General features: G+C 33.6%; 1 protein-coding gene across 1 annotated transcript; it reads left to right on the forward strand.

The window, feature by feature from the left end:
- Positions 1 to 17311: 17311 nt before the first annotated feature.
- On the forward strand, positions 17312 to 18247 carry LOC143669849 (olfactory receptor 14C36-like). Its single transcript, XM_077144430.1, has one exon. The coding sequence runs from the start codon at positions 17312 to 17314 to the stop codon at positions 18245 to 18247; it is 936 nt and encodes a 311-aa protein (XP_077000545.1).
- Positions 18248 to 20951: the final 2704 nt, after the last annotated feature.

Below are 20951 nucleotides of genomic sequence, written 5' to 3' on the forward strand. Positions count from 1 at the left end.
AGGGACCCTTTTTTTTTCTCAGCTGTGGCCTCACTCTTTCAAAGCCCAACTCTGCAAGTGAAATCATTATCCTCTCACCTATATGGGACATGACTTCCAGGGATCAAATCTTCCTGGTGGTGTGGGATCTGAGTCTTAGGGATGCGTCCAGCCCTCGCACTGTGGGATCAACAATTCCATCCTGAAAGAAACAGGAAAAGAAGTGCAACTAATAAAGTATCGGTGGCTGAGAGAGTTCAAATAGAGTTGAGAGGCTACTCTGGAGATCGCTGTTAATGCAAACTTCAGTTAGACATTGCCACCTATCATAAACTGCTATACCCCAGCCAAAACCATTCCAGCTGGGTAGTATATAAGATTCTACAAGTGTCCCACTCACTATATTAACTTTCCAGAAACCTACAAACTCCAGATGGGTCCCTGGACCAGAGAAGTCCTGAATCCTGGAAGGCCCAGCCTCTCCAGAATATCAGGTAGTTCCATCTTCCATATATTATTTACAGACCCTTCCAACATGAAAGAGTTAGAATGGCCATAGCCCAAACACCCCTAAAGAGAGGAATAGAAAGATCTCTGTGGTGGAGTTATATAGAGAAGATAGGAGTTAACAAATGAATATGAGTGCTGAATCATTAATTTGATACCTCTTTTAGTCTCCAGTATCTTAGAGCATCTAGAAGTAAAGGCCTAAAATTATGGAGTTGTAAACCATGTCAAACTCTGAAATATGTTCTAAAATTAATTGTGGTGCTGTGGTTTGAAATGGATTATTTTTGTATATGTTACTTTTCACAAAAAATAAAAAAATTGATTGTGATGATAAAAACATATTTATTCCTTCTAGCTTACTATATGCTGGAGCAGCTAGATGATAAACTCTGAAAGGATGATATGGTATCCCATGACAAACTCTGGGATCTGTTCTATGGTTAGCTGTTGAAGAGTATTTTGAAAAGTATTACTTTTTTCTTTTTTTGAATATATTTTTTACTATACAATAAAATTTTTAAATCTATATCATAATTCAACCAATTCCATGTGATTTTCTTGAAGCATATCAAGTCAAGAAAAATAAATATTTTTCAACATTACTTATATTTGTTTCAAACATAATTTGCATTACATTAAACATATATGATGTGAGTGCAGAAGTTAACAAAAAATAAATGCAACAGAATCACATGTGCAGCTTCTGAAAATCTCATCTAGGAACACAATATATAACAAAGCTATTTTGTGGTGGTATAGGTACTTTAAGTAAATGGTGATTGGGCAGTTGGATATTCATTACCAATAAAAGATACTTTACTTGTAATTTTCATCATACACAAATGATGTAATATAAGGACAACATGCAAAAGGCAGAACTACAATGGCTTTAGGAACTAACATTGGATAATATCTTCATGATACCAGCTTAGGTAAGTATCTTTCATACTCAAAGCAATACACAAATTATAGAAGAAAAGATGGATTATATTTGAATTGAGAATGTCTGGTCCTCAAAGGATCTATAAAAACTCAAAATTCTATGTAAAAAACTGGAGCATGTATGTGTCAGAAAAAATATAAACAGGAATATTACAGAAGAGAATGTCAGACAAATTTTAAAATATGTTGTTTTTAGTTTGTGAATGCTGCCAGAATGCAATATACCAGAAATTGAATGGCTTTTAAAAGGGAAATTATTCAGTTGCATACTGTTCTAAAGCCATGAAAACATCCAAATTAGGGCAAGGATATAAAAAATATCCAAACTAAGGCATCCAGGAAAAGATACCTTGGCTTAAGAAGATTGATAATGTTCAGGTTTCTCTCTCAGCTGGAAAGGCACATGACAATGTCTACTAGCTTTCTCTACCAACTTCAGTTTTATTTGATATAGAACCTCACATAAAGGATAAAAATCTCAATATTCTGTAAAAATTAATGTTATTGAACTATGCACTTCAGAGTTTTTTGGGCAGAAAATGAAAAAGAGTTTGAAAAGTCCCTTGAGGGACTGGGGAAAGAGAAGAATTAAACTTCCCCATGTGGGGAATTCCTAACATTTTCTTAAGCAAAAGAGGATGCAAATGTAATAAACCAACACCTCAATTTTGAGGCCTGCCCTTATGAAACTTATCTTCATAGTAGCCAACTGAACCTCCTTATTATAATATCCAGGGTATCAGCCTGGCTCCGGCACTGTGGGACATAACTGGCCCTGGCATATCAGGGCATAACTGACCCTGGAATTGTAAGACATAAGATCCAAGGATGAGCCTGGCATCGCACCATGGATTAACTGACCAAAAAGGGGAAAAGAAATGGAGTTTCAATGACTAAAAGATTTCAAATGAAATTTAGAGATGATTATGGAGGTTACTCTTATGCAAGTTTCCACCAGATATTGCAAACCACCAAAATATGGCAAACCCCAACCAACAGTATTCATGGAAACTTTGAAAAATATCCTGTACTTTATAAATTTTACTTAAAAAGTTTGTTTTTCAGACATTGAAAACCTCCAGTTTGTTCCAACGCAAGAGAAACTCTGAACCCCAGAAAAGCAAGACCCTCCAAAAACAACCAATTTCATCATATCATCCCTTCACCCTTCAGTGACCATGCCCCTTTTCAGCTTTGAATCAGAGTCATCATGAAGATAACCCTCCTCAATTTTAGACCCTACCTTTAAAACTATTAAGTAGTTTTATCCACAGAACTGTTGAGAAGATGACAAATCAGGCTGTCAGTGACATGCTACTACTCTGGCATGCTCTATGCTCCCTATCAGATGAAGCAGATGTAGAAAACAGACCTTCACCCTTCAGCTTCTCAAGATAACTAAAAGGAAAAAGTTGGAATGTTAGGCAGAGCCCCCTCCTCCATGATGTGAAGTCCTAGTAAATATTCCAAGAAGGTTTCCCCCACCCATGATTTCAAGAAAACCCACTGAGCCCAACCCATCCCATGCCCTCTTGCCCTTGCAATCTTGAGATAAGCTCCCCTTACCCTATAGATGCCCACAAGCAGTTGCAAACCTGCATGACTACAACAGCATTTAAATTTTAAACATCACCAATGAAAATCAATCAGCTCCAAAATTAGACCCCTACTTCCAAAATCAATCAAAGAAACCTGCAAAATTCCTGCTTCCAAGGTAGACAATGAAAATCTATCATCTCCCTTTCCCTATTTCTTGCCAACTATCCTATATAAGCTGTACCTCTTCTGCTGCTTAGTGCTGTCACCATCTTGGAAAGGGTAGACCCACTGCTTCTTCAAGCCCCGAGGATAAATGACTCTCAGACTTTGACATATAATGGAGTTTGTCCTACAAGATTGCAGAACTATTTGCTCTAGTGACACCTGTGTTCTTACCAATTTTTGTCTAAGAAAATTGGAATATGTATCTTATGACCACTCCTACTCTGTATATTGCCAGGAGATAACTTATTCTGATTTTTACAGGTCCAAGATCACAGAAAAGTTTTGCCTTAAGAAAGACCATGTGTGTAGCTACCTTTGTTGAGATTTTGCATTGTTTCTGGCTTTTTATTGTATTTGCAGTTTTGTTGAAATAGTTTAAGGCTTTGTGACATTGTGATGGAATGGATATATTTTGCATTTGGCATGAACATGTTTTTAGGGCTAAAAGCATGCTGGTTTGAAACTGTAGTCTGCCCTAGAAAAGCTATGCTCCTTAATCCTCATTCTATATTGCTGGGTTGTATGCTTTTATTCATTCCATGTAGATGTGACCTAACCAATTGCTGATGATGACTTCTATTTTTGTTTGATTAAAGGAGTTTTATTTTGAGTCTATGTACATATGGCAGATAAAGATCTACTTTATGACCTAACCTATGGTCTATCCTGGAGAATGACCCATGTATACTACAGAAATATGTATATCTTACTGTAATTGTTTGCAAAGTTATGTAAATGTCTGTTAATGTAGTTCACTTATGTTATTCAAAGTATCTTCTTCCTTTTGATTCTCTTCTAGGTGTTTTATCCACTGACCACAGTTCTTCGTAGAATGGTCTATTTTCATTTCAGTTTTTTCAGTATTTTCCTTATGTACTTTGGGGCAGTATGGATTTGTGAATTGATATTTGTTATTGGATGTCTTCTTGATGGATTGACAGCTTTGTGAATATATAGTACTCTTCCTTGTGTCTTTTAATTGTTGTACACTTGAATTCTAATTCAATTTAAATATTTTCTGATTGTCATTTGTATGAAATATCTTTTTCCAACCTTTCACTTTCAAAATGTTTTTGGCTAAGTTCTTAAATGAATGTCTTGTAGGCAACACATAGATTGATCTACTTTTTGTTCATTCTGCCAATCTGTGTCTTTTGATTGGGGAGTTTAATTCATTAATATTTCATATTATTATTATAAAAGCAGTATTTCTTTAACTAGGTTTTCTTTTGAATTTTATGTTACATCTTATTTTCCCTCTGACTATGACCTATTAGTTACTCTTACTACTTATCTTCATTTCTCCTCTCGTCTCCAAATCTCTCTCTCTCCTGTCTTTGCCTATCTTCCTGTATCACTGCCTTTAGTATTTCTTGTACACCAAGAAACTTCTACATGAACACTCTCAAGATATTTTTACCTCTAAATATTCTAAACTCTCCCTCATTTTTGAAAGACCATTTTGCTGGATATAGAATTCTTGTTTGGCATTTTTTTTCATTTTGGTGTCTGAAATATATCTCACTTTCATGGTTTCTGATGAGAAATACGCACTTAGTCTTATCAAGCTTCCTTTTTAAGTGATGGGTCACTTTTCTCTTGCTGATTTTAGAATATTCTCTTTGTCTTTGACATCTGACAATCTATTTAGTACATGTCTTGGAGTAGGTCTCTTTGGATCTTTTCTGCTTGCTGCACATTGTTCTTTTTAGACATGTAATTTTATGTCTATCATGATAATTATAAAATATTATGTGTTTATTTCCTCTATTATTCTTTCTGCCCCTTTTCCTTTCTTTTCCTTTTCTGGGACACCCATAATATGTATAAATATACACTTCATTTTGTCTTTCAGTTCTCTGAGACCCTGCTCAAATATGTCCATTCTTCTCTATCTGTTCTTTTCTGTGTAAGGTTTCAGATAACTTGTTTTCTCATTCAATAATCCTTTCTTTTGCCGCTTCAAATGTGTTTTATGTCTCCGTTGTGTTTTTCCTCTCTTCAATTGTGTCTTTCATTCTCATAAAATCTATCATTTGTTTTTTGTCAAGATTTTATGTTCTTCTATATGGATAACTTTTGTCTTCTTTTATCTTAATTCTCTTTTCCCATGTTATTTTTCAACTTATTGATTTGATTTAGAAGAGCTGTTTGAGCATCTTTAATTAGTTGTCAAAATGCCTGTAGCTCAGTTGAAGTATTAGTGTTCTTTTGCTTTTCTTGGTTCATAACTCCATGCTCCTTGTATGAGCTGTGAGGTGCAGACATCTGATTTTCTTTCTTTGTTTATTCTGAAAGTCATTTTGTCTCTTTTGCCTAGAATTTTTTAATCATTGACTTTGTTCTCTGCCTGTCTCTTTCATTGACAAGTTTTGAGATTGTCTCTGGTCCCCTGACCACCCCCAATATCAGCTGCCCACAGCAGACTGCTTCATGGATGTGTGAGGCACTGCATATCACAGAAAATTCTCCACTGCTGAAAAAATTCTGCTGGGTCCCAGTGGTGGTGCTTTTTGCTGGCCTGATAGACCTGGATTTGTTTGGATGTACTGCTTTAACATTTGGGCCATGCATATTATTCAGACAAAAAACAGGTGAGGGTTTCCATGCAGGGAGTGTAGTCCAGCCCCAGTGGACCTGAATTAATGTCTGGAGGGTCTCTGAAATGTCCTATAATTCCCTATACCTTCTGGTTTTCCCAGAAGATGATACTGTTTTGTAACTTAATCATCCTCAGAAGCCCTTTGCCTCAGTGTCCAGGCTGCCTCTGATCAGGACTGAAACTGTGGTATTCCTGTGCCCTCACTTTGCCAGCTGAAACCTGGTTCAATTGTGACTGTGTCCCCCACTTTATTTGTGGGAAAGGACTTTCCCTTTCATCCCAGTATTCAAGTCTCCCCAAGGCAAAGATTAGGCTGCCTGTTGCAGTTTTCCTCCACGATGCAGAAAAGGCATTCAGATCCAGGCCTGGAAATACAGTGTCTTTCTGTGTTTTCTCAGACTTTTTGTCTCTCACTGATTTTGTTCCTCACAGATTTTTGTTCCTCACTGGTGACCTGGGTCTGAAAATGCCCTTTCCTGTTTCTTGGTCACCAAACAGTGGGGTTCTACCTTACTGCTGTGAGAGAATTTTTATTCTGTGCCCCCAGTGAGATGTTTCCTGACTGCTATTTCCGTGCCTTTCATGCACTGTGAGCTTTCCCTCAGTTTTTTTTTTTTATGGGGGTTGCCTGGTTGGGAATTTAACCTAGGTGTCCTACATGAAAAGTGGGCATTCTAACCACTGAACTACCCATGCACTCTTCCCCTCATTTTTAGGGAATAGTTATGCTAGATACAGAATCATTGATTGCCATATTGTTTTTTCTTTCAACGTCTTATTTATGTCTTTTCACACCTTTCTGAACTCCATGTTTCAGAAGACATATTTGCTGATTGTCTCAATCAGGATCCATTGCATAAGTTTTACCTCTCTTTTTTCTTTTGAGAGTCTTTTCTTTTAGGAACAAGTGGCTTTGTGATACATATGGGAACACAAGCTCAGGCACTGCACCGGTTTTCAATAAATGAGTGCTTTATTACTTACATAGAACAAATAGTACAAAAAAGCAGGTAGAAATATCCCACTTTCACCAGTCCCTAAGGAAACCAGCTGTTCATTACCTCTGCGTGCCTCTCTCCATGTCAGATGCACTGGCTGAGTCTTGAGCTTTTACACACTCTGGCATAGAGGAATCTGTAAATGAGCAAACTTTGTGCTTTGACAAGCAATGGGTTGGTTAAGATGGCATATTTCTAGTAGATGATTGCAATCTGTTTCAAAATGAAACATTCAGAAAACCAACCAGCTTGCAAAAAAGGCACAAATGGAATTATAACAAATACCTGCACATAAATAAACAAGAGTGAAATAATACAGACATGTACATACAAAGAAGCAGAAAGAAAAAAGAATGAGGGTATGTGGGGGTTGGGAGAGAGCTGCCGAGTCTGCCCATGAGTTTCTGCACAGTCTTTCACTTTGACAGTTTGATTATAATACGTCTTAGTTTGGTTCTATTTTTGTTTATTCTTCTTGGCATTAGTTAACATTCCTGTATAGGTAAATTTGTGTCTTTTATCACATTTGTGAAGCAGTCGCCCATATTCTTCAAATATTCTTTCTCCCATTTCTGTCTTCACCTTCTGGACTTCCCATGATTCACCTGTTTGTGCATTTGATGATGTATCACACATCCACTACTCTCTATTCACTTTCTCTTTGTTATTTCTCATTATATTCCTCCAACTGCATAATTTCAATTAACCTACCTTCAAATTCAAGGATCCTTTTCTTGCTGCCTCAAAGCTGTTATAGAACACAAGTGAAATTTCAATTTAGCTATTATCCTTTTCATTTCCATAATTTCTATTTGTTTCTTTTGTATCTTTATTGATATCAGCTATATGTTTCCATCTATATTGTTTTCCTGGTTTCTGTTATGATTTTTTTCACAATGCCCTTTATCCCTCAGAGCATAGTTAAGGCAGTTGATTTAAAGTCTTTGTCTAGTACAGTGTGTAAGCTTTCTCAGGAAAAGCATCTGTCAATTTCTTTTCTACTTTGAATAGACCATGTGACCTTGTGATCCTGTCCCTTTGTTTGCTTTGTACTTTCTGCTGCAAATTGGCATTTAAAATATCATAATGCGTTAAGAATGGAAATCTGATTTTCCTCACTCCCAGTATCTGCTGATGTTGTTTTGGGGATGCAATTTTCCTTTTGTTTCAATGATTTTTATATACAATTTTTGTAGAAATGATATGTCTTATCATGTGAGATCTTTAAAAGTGTCCATTTCATTTTGAGTGTTCAACCAGTGACAAGACAGGTATTTTATATCTTCTGAAATATTATCATTCACATCTCCAATCTACTTTCTCAGTAATCAGCAAGTTATATAACAGAATCCCAGGAGCTAAAAGAAACCAAATACTTTCTTGGTCTTTTAAAATTTGCTGAAAACTATTTCACTTCCACCCCTTCCTTTCAGGGCAGAGCCCAAACATTGGTTGAAGGTGAAAACCTATGAATTTTATGACCAAGTGAGTTTTGTTTTGCTTTCTATATTTATTTGGTATCACTTTAAAGCCCTTTCTCCCACAAAGATCCTCCTTCTCAGCATCTTTATCTCCAGGCTTTTATGATGATTGACTTGCCATGATATTATGATGATTAACTTTCTATGTCAATCCATGCAATTGGTTGGTTTAAACAATGAAAACTTTTTGACTCATTGCTTTAAGCTAGGAAAATTCCAAAATCTAGGCATCATCAATGTGATTTTTTTTCTCCAAGAAGACTGTGGTGTTCTGGGGCTGGCTGTCAGCAATCCTTGGTCCTCGGCTTTTCTATAACATGAAAATTCACATGGTGGCCTCTCTTGGATTCTTTCATTTCCAAGTTCTATTAATTGAAGTTTATGGCTGCTACCTCCGGCTTTCTCTTTGTCTGTGTTCTTCCCTATAAGGCCTTTAGTAATAGCATTAGGACTAACTGTAAAAACATCTGAGCCACATATTAACTCCAGTAAGCTCATTTATATGTCCTACTTACAATGGGTTCATATCAACAAGAATTGTTTAATTTAAGAACATGTTTTCCCAGGATATGTTATGCCAACCACAACATCCCACTACCTGGACTTCAAAAAGACTGTTCTTTCCACCTGCAAAATGCATTCATTCCATCAAAACATCCCAAAAGCTTTAAGTAATTTCAGTTACAATGTTAACTAAAGAGTCTCACCAAAATCAGTTATGGGCATGATCTATCCCGGAGAACAATTCTTCTTTGTCTGTGGAGCTATAAAAGCAGGAAAGAAGTTATCAGTTTCCAAAATGCTATAGCAGAATAAGCATATGATAGACAATCTCATTAAAGAGGAGAGAAGTTAGTAAGAAAACAGGGTTAGCAAGCTCCAAACAATTCTAAAACTCAACAGGGCAATCTCCATTAGATTCCAAGGTCTGAGAATAATTTATGGACTGATATTTGGTCCTCTGGGCATAATGAAGCATCAAGAAATATCACAAGTGTCAATCAAAACATTGGGGTAAATTATCCACCTTCTCCAAATATTAGGATGGTGACAAACTCTTTACAAATGTCAAGACAGGGTTCTTACCCTCTCTGAGCATTAACATGGTGTCCAGGTTCTCCATGAATGCTGGGACAGTTTCCACCATCTTCAAGCACTGGGGTAAAAGTATTGTCCTTAAAAATCTGTCACACAGCCTACGCCATCCATACGCTGGGGCAGATAAACTGATATCTCCTAATGCAAAGATGAGTCTACATTTTCCACACACATATGTGAGTCTGCTTTCTTGGCCCAAGGAGATCTCTTTGGCCCATTTCTTGGCTTCTATGTTTCTGCCTTTGAGATTACTTTTACTTCAACTCAACCTTGATTTTTCCTTTCAGTCCAGGCTGGCAGTGGTTCTGTTCACACAAGCTCCCCCCCAAGTTTTCAACTTTATGTGTAATTCAGAAGGTTCCAAAATATTAGACAGTGGAACTTTCCACACAACCTTCCTGCATCACATTTCTAATCCTGATTTCCACTGAAATGACTGACTGGGAACATATTCATTTTAACCCTCACATGGGTCCCTATTCTCCAGGGACTCACTCTTCAGAAATGCATATTATTCTCTGGTAGAGCTGTTTCTGATCCTAGCCTGAATACACTATTTGAGTAGGTTCAACATTTCACAAACTATTGATTTCTGGTTTCTTTATGCTTAGGAGTTCATTACTCAGCTATCCTTTTCCACTTTTATTCCCTATAAGCTGCAAGTTCTACCCTCCATCTTACATTAGAACTCAAATTTGCAAAGCTCTATGTCACTTTTAAAACAAGGATCACCTTGTCTCCAGTTTCCAATAACTCATTCATCATTTCTTTTTAAGTCTTCATTTGGACAAACTTTAGCATCCATGTTTCTACAATCTCTTAAAAGCAATCTGGGCTTTTTCTATTACAACTCTCACAATTCTTCAATCATCTGCTCATTACTTAATTCTAAAGTTACTCCCATATGTTAGTTACTTGAAATAGCAGCACCCCACTTTATAGTACCAAATATGATTAAACTTCCTGGTTAGTGAATCAAATTCCTTGAATGGATTGTAATAAACAGCCAGATTTTATTGGCTCAATCTGTTGAGGTTAGAATTCCAAATGAAGGTGCTTTCTCCCCAAAACACTGTGTGGTTCTAGGAATGGCTGCCTGCAATCCTTGGTCCTTGACTTTTCTGTCACATGATCATCCACATGGCTTCTGCAGGCTTATTCTTCTCTTCCAGGTTCTGTTGCCTTTCAGCTTTTGGGTGCATACTCCTCCTCTGTGACCTTTCCTATAGGCCTTCTTCCATTATAGAATGCAGACCCACTCTGATTTCAGTTGGTCAACACCTTAATTGAACTGTAACATCATCCAAAGTTCCTATTTGCAAGATTTCACACACACAGGTGTGGATTAAATTTAATAACCTGTTTTTCTGGGGAACATTGCTCCAAACCATCACACTGCATTTGCTATTCTTTGCCTCACATGGTCACAAGTAGTAAATATGTGTAAATGCTTCAAATAATTTCCAAAGAGGTCACTCAATTTTGAGGGGGGAAAAGTCAAACACTTCAAGGAGCACAAGACAAGGCAAAATGCACAATCACATATTTTTTGAGAATTAAATTCATCTTTACCCTTCTGCATCAACAATTTGCATAAAGAATACAGACAACCGTGCCCATAACTTGTTTCAAATTTTGTAATGATAAATAGTAGGCAGGTTAACAAGTGCACACAATGTTTTTTATCTTAAGCAGGTTTAACAGCTTTTTATCATCATAAAGCCTACCCAGATTGATTTGTGTTTTTAATATCAATATTCAGAATAATTTAAAAAATCAATTTTGCTTGTATTGCCAGCTAAATGGCTGCTTCAGTGGAGGAGTTGATTCTTAGGGTGCCCAACACAATTATTTTCCATGATGCCATGGAGGCAAGGTGATCCTTCTTTTAAAGTGACATAGAGCTTTGCAAACTTTCAGTAAAATTTTGATATATATGAGAAGCAAATGGAAATTTCATACATGGCTGTTGTGAGCTCAAATGATATTTCAATTTTAACAAATGACTTGGTAGCATCAATTATAGCCAAGTACATATCTACCATGTGACCAAGTATTTTTATCTAATTATTCACTCAATATAAATGTGCATTTATCACCACCCTAAGAAATATGCACCATTTTTATAGATAATTTATTTTCTGAATAGCTAAAATATGGAATAGCAGAATACCCATTATCAAGAGAATTGATAAATAAAATGTGGAATTCTTCTGATATGGAAAAAGAAAACCACTTGTAACAACATATACATGGAAAAATCTGATGAATATTTTGGTGAGAAAAAAATCAGCTGCAGAGGAAAACTTATTTTCCGAGACCATTTTTATGAAACTGAAGTTTAGTCAAGATTTTTGAAGCTAATAAATTACAGAAATCAAAATAATAAATAATCATAGGAATACTTTAAAGTAGGAACAAATAAAGATAAATTTTTAAAAACAGAAATATTTATAATGTCAAAATTCTTATGGTAAAAGATATGTTAATAGGTGTTCCACAGTCTGACAGAAAACCATCCCAGATTTATGTCTTGGTAGTTTAAGGAATGAAGAGCACAAGGACGGGTAAATGCATTTAAAAAGTTGTATAAATACTAAATCAAACTAAATTGTAAAGAACTGAAGAAAGATATAGTAATCTTTATGGGATAACTATAAAATAAAATTAATATTGCACTAGAGAAAAGCTACAGGGCAAGAAAAATGCAAAAGGAAAATATAATTTATTTATCTAATAGAAGAAAAATATAATACTGGAAAGATCAGACAAATAGAAACCTAGCATGTTTCAGTGATATTATTAAATGTAAATAAACTGAAAAATCCAATTTAAAAACAAAGATTGTTAAAGTGTGTTGAAAATGAGAACTAAAATGCTATTTATAATTAATATTTACAATAAATGCAAATATACACATTGAAACAGTTAAAACGAGGAAATTATATGGAGCAAACACAAAACAAAAGTTGATATACCTGTGCAGTTGTGTTCTTCTCAAACATTGTAGCCATATAGGCAAGAAATATGCCTTATTATGAAGAGTTATTTTGCATCAATGGTAGGAAGCTGGGTATATGGGAAAACATTTATAAATTTTTGCTAAATGCTAAATTTATATGCATCCAGTAACATAGCCTCAAAACATATGCTGCAATAAAATGACACAATACAAAAAATTATTTAGATCATAGCTGGATGTGTAAATACAATTTAGCAAGTAAAATAAATGTGAAACAACTATCAGTAAAGGTATAAAATATTACAATTGCCGAACTCCAATGGTGCAGAATCCATGTTCTTTGCAAGTGCACATTGATCAGTTTGAAATCATAAAGTGTGTTGTCCAAGCAGAGTAGAATTAAAGTAGAAGTCAATGACAGATAGGTTAAGTAGCATTTCAAGAAAGCATGTTGTGGCTTTACTTTATTAACAGGATCTGACTGATTGACTCATATCTTTACTGTGATGACTGAACAACAGATATTGCATCATTTTCTAATAGGTACCTTTGTTCCAGGTACTAGTCTAATTGTTTTCATGTTCCTCTTCTCAATTGGTACATAATGGTGGACACTGTGGTTAATGCATGAAAAAGAAGAAATTCAAGTACCAGAGATAAATCAATATGCTGATGATCTTAGAACTTGCCAGCCACTGTGCAGGGCTTGCCTATCAGTTTCATATAGGTATTTTGGACAATTTCAGAAATTCTCTTTTGTTGCTGATTCCAATTGTCCAGCTAGTATACATTACACTTTTCCTGAGAGTAATAACTTTTCTTCCTGGATCTGCCTGAGTTTGGGCTTTGGGTCTATCCTCTGTTCTTTGATCTCTAGAATTTACAGACATTTCAGGTTAGGAGCCCTCAAGATATTAAGGTAAATGTGATTCATTTTCCCTTTAAGTTACTTAATCTTCAACATCTTTGTTGAAGATTGGTTCAAAATTAACTATTATTTTCTGATATGCAAAAGTAGTGTTCATGAAAGATGGTACTTGGTCCCTCTTTTTAATAATCTAGAACTAATTATCTCATTGAAATTACCTCTGGGCATTGGCTCCTATTAGTGCCAAAGGCTGTATTCCCAGAGGTTTTGTCTGATACATTTGGAGTCTTCCCTTTTGGAGGTAAAACTGAATGTGAAAGCTTTTTCTTTAAACATAAAGGTTCCATTCAGGATCTCAATCATGTTAACTAAATATGTTTACTTATCTTAGCTTGTTTCTAAAACACCATTGATTCTTTATGAGAAATCTATCGTGCTCACACCACTTAAGGAAAGAATATTAACTTGTAAGTCTTTTTATTAATAATTCTTTTCTCTCTTTTTCCCTTTCCTTCATGAATCAACCACATTTCTCTCTTGAACTATTCACTTTATTTTTGAGAGAGGCTGCTAAAGTGATTAGGTTAGAAAAGATACACAGGGAAGATACAGACACAAGACAAATCTCTACTGTTTTATTTCTTGCAAAATGTGACACATCCCAGAAGTTTTAGCTTAATTTTACCTGTTCATTGAAATGCAGAATAAACTTATATTAGCTCTGAACCTAGTAGATGGTAGATGCCAGCAAAATATGAAAGGGCAAGAATAACTCTGTATACTTCCCAAAGCATCATAATGTAGAATGACAAGTTAAATTTACATTCAACTAAATTTATTTCTGGTTGGTTGCTTCCTTCTCTAAAACAGTTAAAATAGAGATGTATGCATATTATTGTTAATCAATTAATGCTTTCAATAATTATTTACCTAATATTTCCTTTTTAGCAGGAAATATGCCATATATTCAAGCAGAATAAAGTGAGTAAGTGATTCCATGTCAAAATGTGTATATAAATAATTATAATTTCAGGTGTAATTGTAGGGTTTTTTTCATGTCATATCCTGAAAACAAGTAAACTTTTCTTTATGATTGCTCGACATAACTTCAAGAAAAATGTATGTATATAATTTTCCCAAAATATTTTAAAATATTGTTAATTTTAAATAAATTAAAGATTAAATGGATGCTTGAAACAAATTTATTAACATTAAAAATATATGCTCTAGTTCTTAAGAATAAGAAATACATCCATCTATTTTGCAGAAAAGGCAAAGATTCATTTGCTTTTAAACTTTGATGGATAGTAGTACCTGGTGAATAATCTAGTTACCACAGGAGAATTTTGCTGGACATGTTATTCTCTTGTTATTTGCCAATCTGCATGTAAAGAAATAGTCTGAGTTTTACAATTTTTATTTAGCTATTCAAGATATTTTGTATTGTCATACACTATTTAACAGAAAACTGCATGAGCAAAGGAATAGCACTCTTTACTTCTTTAAAAAAACATTACTTCCATGAATATAAGCTAAAAGAAATATAAGTGCAGGAGTAGCTACATGTTTAATTCTATTTTGAATTTTATTTTTCACTTACTTTCTTTCAGCACAGCTACTATTTTGCATTTTACACTTTGAAATATTTTACAAATATTAAATTAATGAGGTAGCCATATTATAATTTTTATAAATAAGGAAATTGAAGTTCAAATATATTTGAGAGACTCTCCATAGCTGTATAACAATTAAATGGTAGTCAGGATGCAAAATTTCTCCTCCTCTAATATTGTTTTTGAAGTTTTAACCCCACTGCAGAACCAGAAAGAAATTGAAGTTAGAAATCTAAATTTGATTGGTAAGTGTGATGTTATATTTTCTTCATTCTGTGTTCAAACTTTGAAAGCCTGTTAGATTTATTTAATATAGTGGTAGTTGTCTGATAGCCATTTTTATATGGAATTTGTAGATAGACAAACAGATATATCAACCTATGATAAATATTGAAAGAGCAATTTAACTAAGTTTACCATAACATGCTATCAACAAATTTTCAGTAAACAGATTATTATAAAACAAAACCAAAAAAATCATTGAACAATTTTGAAGCATCCTGAAATAAAAAGGAACAAAAAGAGAGAAGGAGTATTTAGTTTTGAGAGCAGGAGGTCAGTCTGAAATTGCCCACTCCTTACCTTCTAGCATTTAGCAGAGGTTTTCAAAGTGATAAGCGGTGACAGTGATTCCAAGAAAATAAAGATGTGAAGTTTGTGGATACAGTGTATGTTCCATTATCAGTTAGAATTAAAAAAAGAAAGTGTTAGTGTGTCTGAAAATATGCATTCTGAGGTTTCAATATTTCAAGTAAAATACATAGTTTAATCATGTCCAGAAGTCTGCCTCCTGAAATTAACAGTCAATAAGGGTTTAGCTAGGGGCATAAAGTTATGAAAGCAGACATTCTTAAGGAATTGAAAGTGAGTACAATAGTCATTAATGACCCTTACATCCAGCAATGTTTTTCCGTCTCATCTTAATCAAGTTCTGAAATGTGTCCATATTTTATGGGAAAGCATGACAGTATTTTCCACAAAACTGAAGATGCAACTGACTTCATTAGTGAACTTGATATTGTTACTAAATAAATATCGTTTTTTGCAGGTAATACCCACTTATCAATAGCTACAAGTGATTTTTTTGGAAAAGAGGAAACTAAGAATTTATTTATATACAAGTACTACATGGGGAAACATGATAATCTTATGGCATTTAAGTGAAACATTGATATCAGTGAAGGGAGGAAGACTTTTTTGCTGAGTTTGTGAATGCCTCAAATATGAATGATTTGCTTCATATTAATATAGCAGATGAGAGGGAAAAGATGAGTGAACATACATAAAGTCATTTTTTATTGAAATTCATTATATATTAGTACAAAATCTCTTAGGACATTTTAAATGGATAAATGAGCCATTGACATTGGAAAGAAATTGGGGTAAAATGGAAAGTAATATTCAATATTTAGAAAAATGCTTTCAACTCCAGGTCATTGTGATTTAAATGAATATATAACAAGATCTTGTGGATCATGTAGTGTTCAGAAAGCTGGGATATAGCCATACTAGTGAATGTTGAGCTTGGACAAGAAACATGAACTGATCTTATGGGAATAAGTGAAGCCCAATATTGTCAGGGATTCTAGTGTAGGAAATGTGCAATGTGGTGATATGCAAATTGAGCAGACAATCCAACTTTGAAGCCCTACTATTCAACTTATGTTTTCATGGTTTAGTAAATGTCCTTGATTTTCAGTGACCAACTCTTCTACTTTCAAGATTGCACATTTTACTTCCCATTTTGTAGAGTTTTGATGAGAATTGCAATATATAAATTATTTTAAACTGTATAGGACATTCTGAGTAAATAAAAGTTTGCATTAATTTTATTCATGATTATTCTATCTAGGATATGGAATGAATGGAATCAAATCAGAAAGAATCTAACAAACTATTCAAAATGACAAAAAGATGTCAAACAGTTGGAAGTCAAAATAGTATCAACATTCACAATGGAGGAAGTGAAGATAAAAAAATTTCCACCTGTTAAGCAGGGAATGGATTTCTTTTGATAGTAAAATTGTCAGAGGTCCCCAAATACATGCTTTTATCTCTATTCATATTCTATTTGGTCATCAAGTAATCATAAGTATTAATATTCATAGCTTATAACTAGCATGCCAGGGATGCATAGAAATTACCTATATTAAATCACTTTGTCTTTCTGGCAAAAATTTGACCTCCAATAAATCAATTGTATATAGGAAGTGGTATGTTAAGTTTATATGGTAAGTGAAATAACATTTGCAAGCATAGCAAAGCTCTTAAAGATTTTACTTTCATGAAACCCCTATCATGGAAATGATTTACAGAAGCCTGGAGACTCAAGTAGCATGAGGAAAATGATGTTAGATCCTATTAACCAAGACAATCAAGATAGAATATAATTGAATAATATGCCAGTCAGTAAATGCACTTTGCTAATTTCTTCCACATGCTTTTTTAGGAATTACTTATCTGTCTCTTCAGGATGAAGGAAAATTGCCTAAAGATGCCCAACTCTACCATGGTGACTAAATTCTTGCTTGCAAGATTTTCTGATGTGTGGGAGCTCAGAGTCTTGCATGCCATGCTATCCCTACTAATGTACTTTGGAACACTGATGGGAAACTTTCTCATTGTCACAGTAACAATACTTGATGATAAACTTCATACTCCCATGTATTTCTTTCTTAGGAATCTGTCTGTCTTAGACATGTGCTTTATTTCTGTTACAATACCCAAAGCATGTAGCATCTTCCTGTTTGATACAAGGGTAATCTCCATGGTAGGATGTGCAGCTCAGGTTTTCCTTGTGATTTTCTTGGCTTTTGTTGAGATACTGTTTCTCTGCATCATGGCCCATGATCGCTATGTGGCCATCTACCAGCCCCTCCACTATCCTATAATTATGAACCATCAAGTCTGTGTCCAGATGACTCTGGCCTCAGTTCTCTGTGGCATCATCTACTCTGGGTTCCACACTGGAAGTACATTCCGACTGTCCTTCTGTCAGTCCAATGTGGTACATCAATTCTTCTGTGATATTCCCACACTCCTGAATCTCTCCTGCTCTGACACCTTGAGCAATAAAATTTCAATTTTTATATCTGCAGTGGTGATTCTTGCTGGCTCCTTTGCATTTATTACCAGGTCTTATATTCATATCTTTTCTAATGTGATCAAGTTTCCAACCAGGGGAGAGTGGGGAAAGGCCTTTTCTACTTGTGTCCCCCACATAATTGTTGTGACTGTTTTTGTCACTTCAATTGCTGTTGTATATATGAAGCCAATCTCACATTCACCCACTATTCAGGGCATGATCATGTCTGTGTTCTATACTATAGTCCCTCCTTTCTTGAATCCTATTATCTATAGTCTTAGAAACAAGAAGATTAAGGATGCTGTAAGGAGAATTATCAGGAGAAAGCTTTGTTCAGGAAAATAAGGTAAAGATTTCAAGGTATCCCACTTTTATGGCATCATTAAATTATGATCCAGCATTAATTTTCTTTCTTATTTCCTCTTTTGGGTGACCTGACTTGATTTCTAAATAATATTCCATTGATTATGTGTCAATCAAAAAACAGCACACATGTTTCATTTTCAGGTTTCTACTCTCCAAAATTCACTTTCCCTTGATATCTGAATTATCATTGATAAGTGCTGGTATTTTTGCTAAATAGTTTGCTTGTCAATTATTCTCAATTAAATAAATTCTGTCTGAAATTTTGAAACTCTATACTAAACTTGCCTGATCTATTTTTGCATTTAAATGAAGAATCATTTTTGTCATAAATTCAAAATTTCTCAAAACATGTATACAATAATATCTAAAAACTGGCCCTAAATTAACACTGAGATATTGTTTTATTAATAAAAATAAGCATCTTAGGACACTGTGGTTGGCAGGTGAGATGTAAGATACTTATTTTTTCATAGTGTGAAAGGATAAATTTTAAATGATATTTTTACTCAAAACAAATATTAATATCTATGAAATGTAAACCACTGCTATTTTGAGAAAGTTTAAGATTGATAATAATTGTTGGAAGGCTCAAAATTTTCCATGCCATGAAACCAAAACGAGTTACTTTTTTTTTTTTCTGTTTCCATTATGTTGGCTCTGAGGAATCTTTTCAATATATTTAGGATGGTGAAATAGTTTGCCAAGTATAATCAACCTTGCTGAAAAAATAGCTAAAATTTATTACTGTTTTGGTTTCTTAGATGTTAATCGAAGGAATTGTTGTCACTAATTGGAAATAGCACTACCACTTCTGTTAATTCTAAAATTGTTATTATCATAGGATATTGATGATAGTTAACTGATCACACATGCAGTACTTTGCAAACTATTATACTGTTGTAAAATTTTTGTTATATAAAATTTTCAGTAAAATAATATTACTTTTCCTCAAGTATGACTATGCATTCAATCATTTTTGTGTTTGTAATTGTAGAAAAGCATTATTCAGTTATCAGTGTGTGTATAATATTATTAAAATAAAGAAAACAGAATTCATTTATTTGTTTCCTAAATTTTATTCTTTACATATTTATTGATACCATTTTGTGCAGAATACAATTTGAACACCAATTTCCCACTATAAATAACCATCTTTAAACTTTATAAAGCTCATTTTGAAATACACATTCAAATAAGATATCATAGTGTTTTCATGGGTACAATAATAATTAATCAAAATATACAACACAAAATTAACAGAAGTTAAAAAGAGAAATGGGAAGGAAAACCATCATAAACAGTTTACAATTTAACTCTTAAATACAACTAACAGAACAAATGGATAAAAATAAAACAGATAAAAACATGTGCAAAACAATTTCAAATATACCTCAATGAGATTTGTAGAAACTATGCTTCAGTACTGCATATTATGTATTCTTTCCAAATACACACTGGACATTTGCTATGCAAACCATACACTGGGCCAAAAAGAAAATATTTGCCAAGTTCAAAGAACAGAAATAATAGAAAATACTACCTTTTATCTCAGGAATTAATAAAATGAGTGTGTGGTTTCAATAACACTAACATAAATTGTACATATTCTATTTTTTCCCAACAGTTTTACTTGTATATTTTGTTGCTCTGTTATTGCACACATAAAATTTTGTTTTTGTATCATCTTAATTAACTGACTCCTTATCACTTTTAAAATACCTCCTTTACCCTTGTAATATTGTGCTATTATCTATGTTAATATTTTTATATTAATATTATTTAATTTTATTTTATCTCTTTCAGTCAGGGGGGACTAAAGAACAGCAATTTAATAAATACCTACATTCTGAATGAGACACTTTCCAAACACACCTGTGAAATAAAAGTGCCATATCAATATGATTTTTTATTTAAGAAAACAAATACACCTATAACCAACAACAATGGATATCTTAGCTTAATTGTAGGCATATTTAACTAAAGCATTCATATAATCATTGCAAATCCTGTGTTTGTTCAGTAAGTTTCATAAACCAATTTAAAATTAAGGCAACAAAGAAAAATTTACATGTTCAGATAACAAAGTTCTTAAATTCTAAATATTAAACATTAACTTAGACACCATGTGATCAGCTGTCAAAACTGTGAATATTTTCAAAATATCAACTAGGAAGTTCTTACAAATATCTGTGTTGCTATAATAATGACCTATGTCACTAAATATATGAAGCATTTACAAATAATTTTACAATTAACATGTGAAAATTGACATATAGAATTCTTAATCAAACTAAAATGAATATCTTAGTTTATCCATAAGCATATTTAAAAAATCTAAATAATAAACATAAAGCCTGTTTGTATAACAGGTTTCATAAATCAATTTAAAATTACAGAAAGGAAGGAAAAAATCTATAAATATAGATATCATAGTTACTTGAACTCTAAATATTAAACAGCATCTTAAATATCATTTGATTAATTATCAAAACTGTGCACATTCTCAAAATATCACTTAAAAAGTTACTGCAAATATCTACTTTGCTATAGTAGTAAGCTATGTTACTAAATATTTTCAAATTTTTGCTTTCAAGAATTTATTTTTATCTAATATTACTTTATCTTCCTACAGATTTTTAAAAATGATTTTTAGTTGTAAAATATAACATATGTATACAAATAA

This window comes from Tamandua tetradactyla, chromosome 26 (assembly GCF_023851605.1).
Source record: "Tamandua tetradactyla isolate mTamTet1 chromosome 26, mTamTet1.pri, whole genome shotgun sequence".
Lineage (NCBI taxonomy): Eukaryota > Metazoa > Chordata > Mammalia > Pilosa > Myrmecophagidae > Tamandua > Tamandua tetradactyla.

Bases quoted from the DNA above. Each gene is read 5' to 3' on its own strand.
- LOC143669849 (XM_077144430.1), top strand. From the start codon at position 17,312: ATGCCCAACTCTACCATGGTGACTAAATTCTTGCTTGCAAGATTTTCT.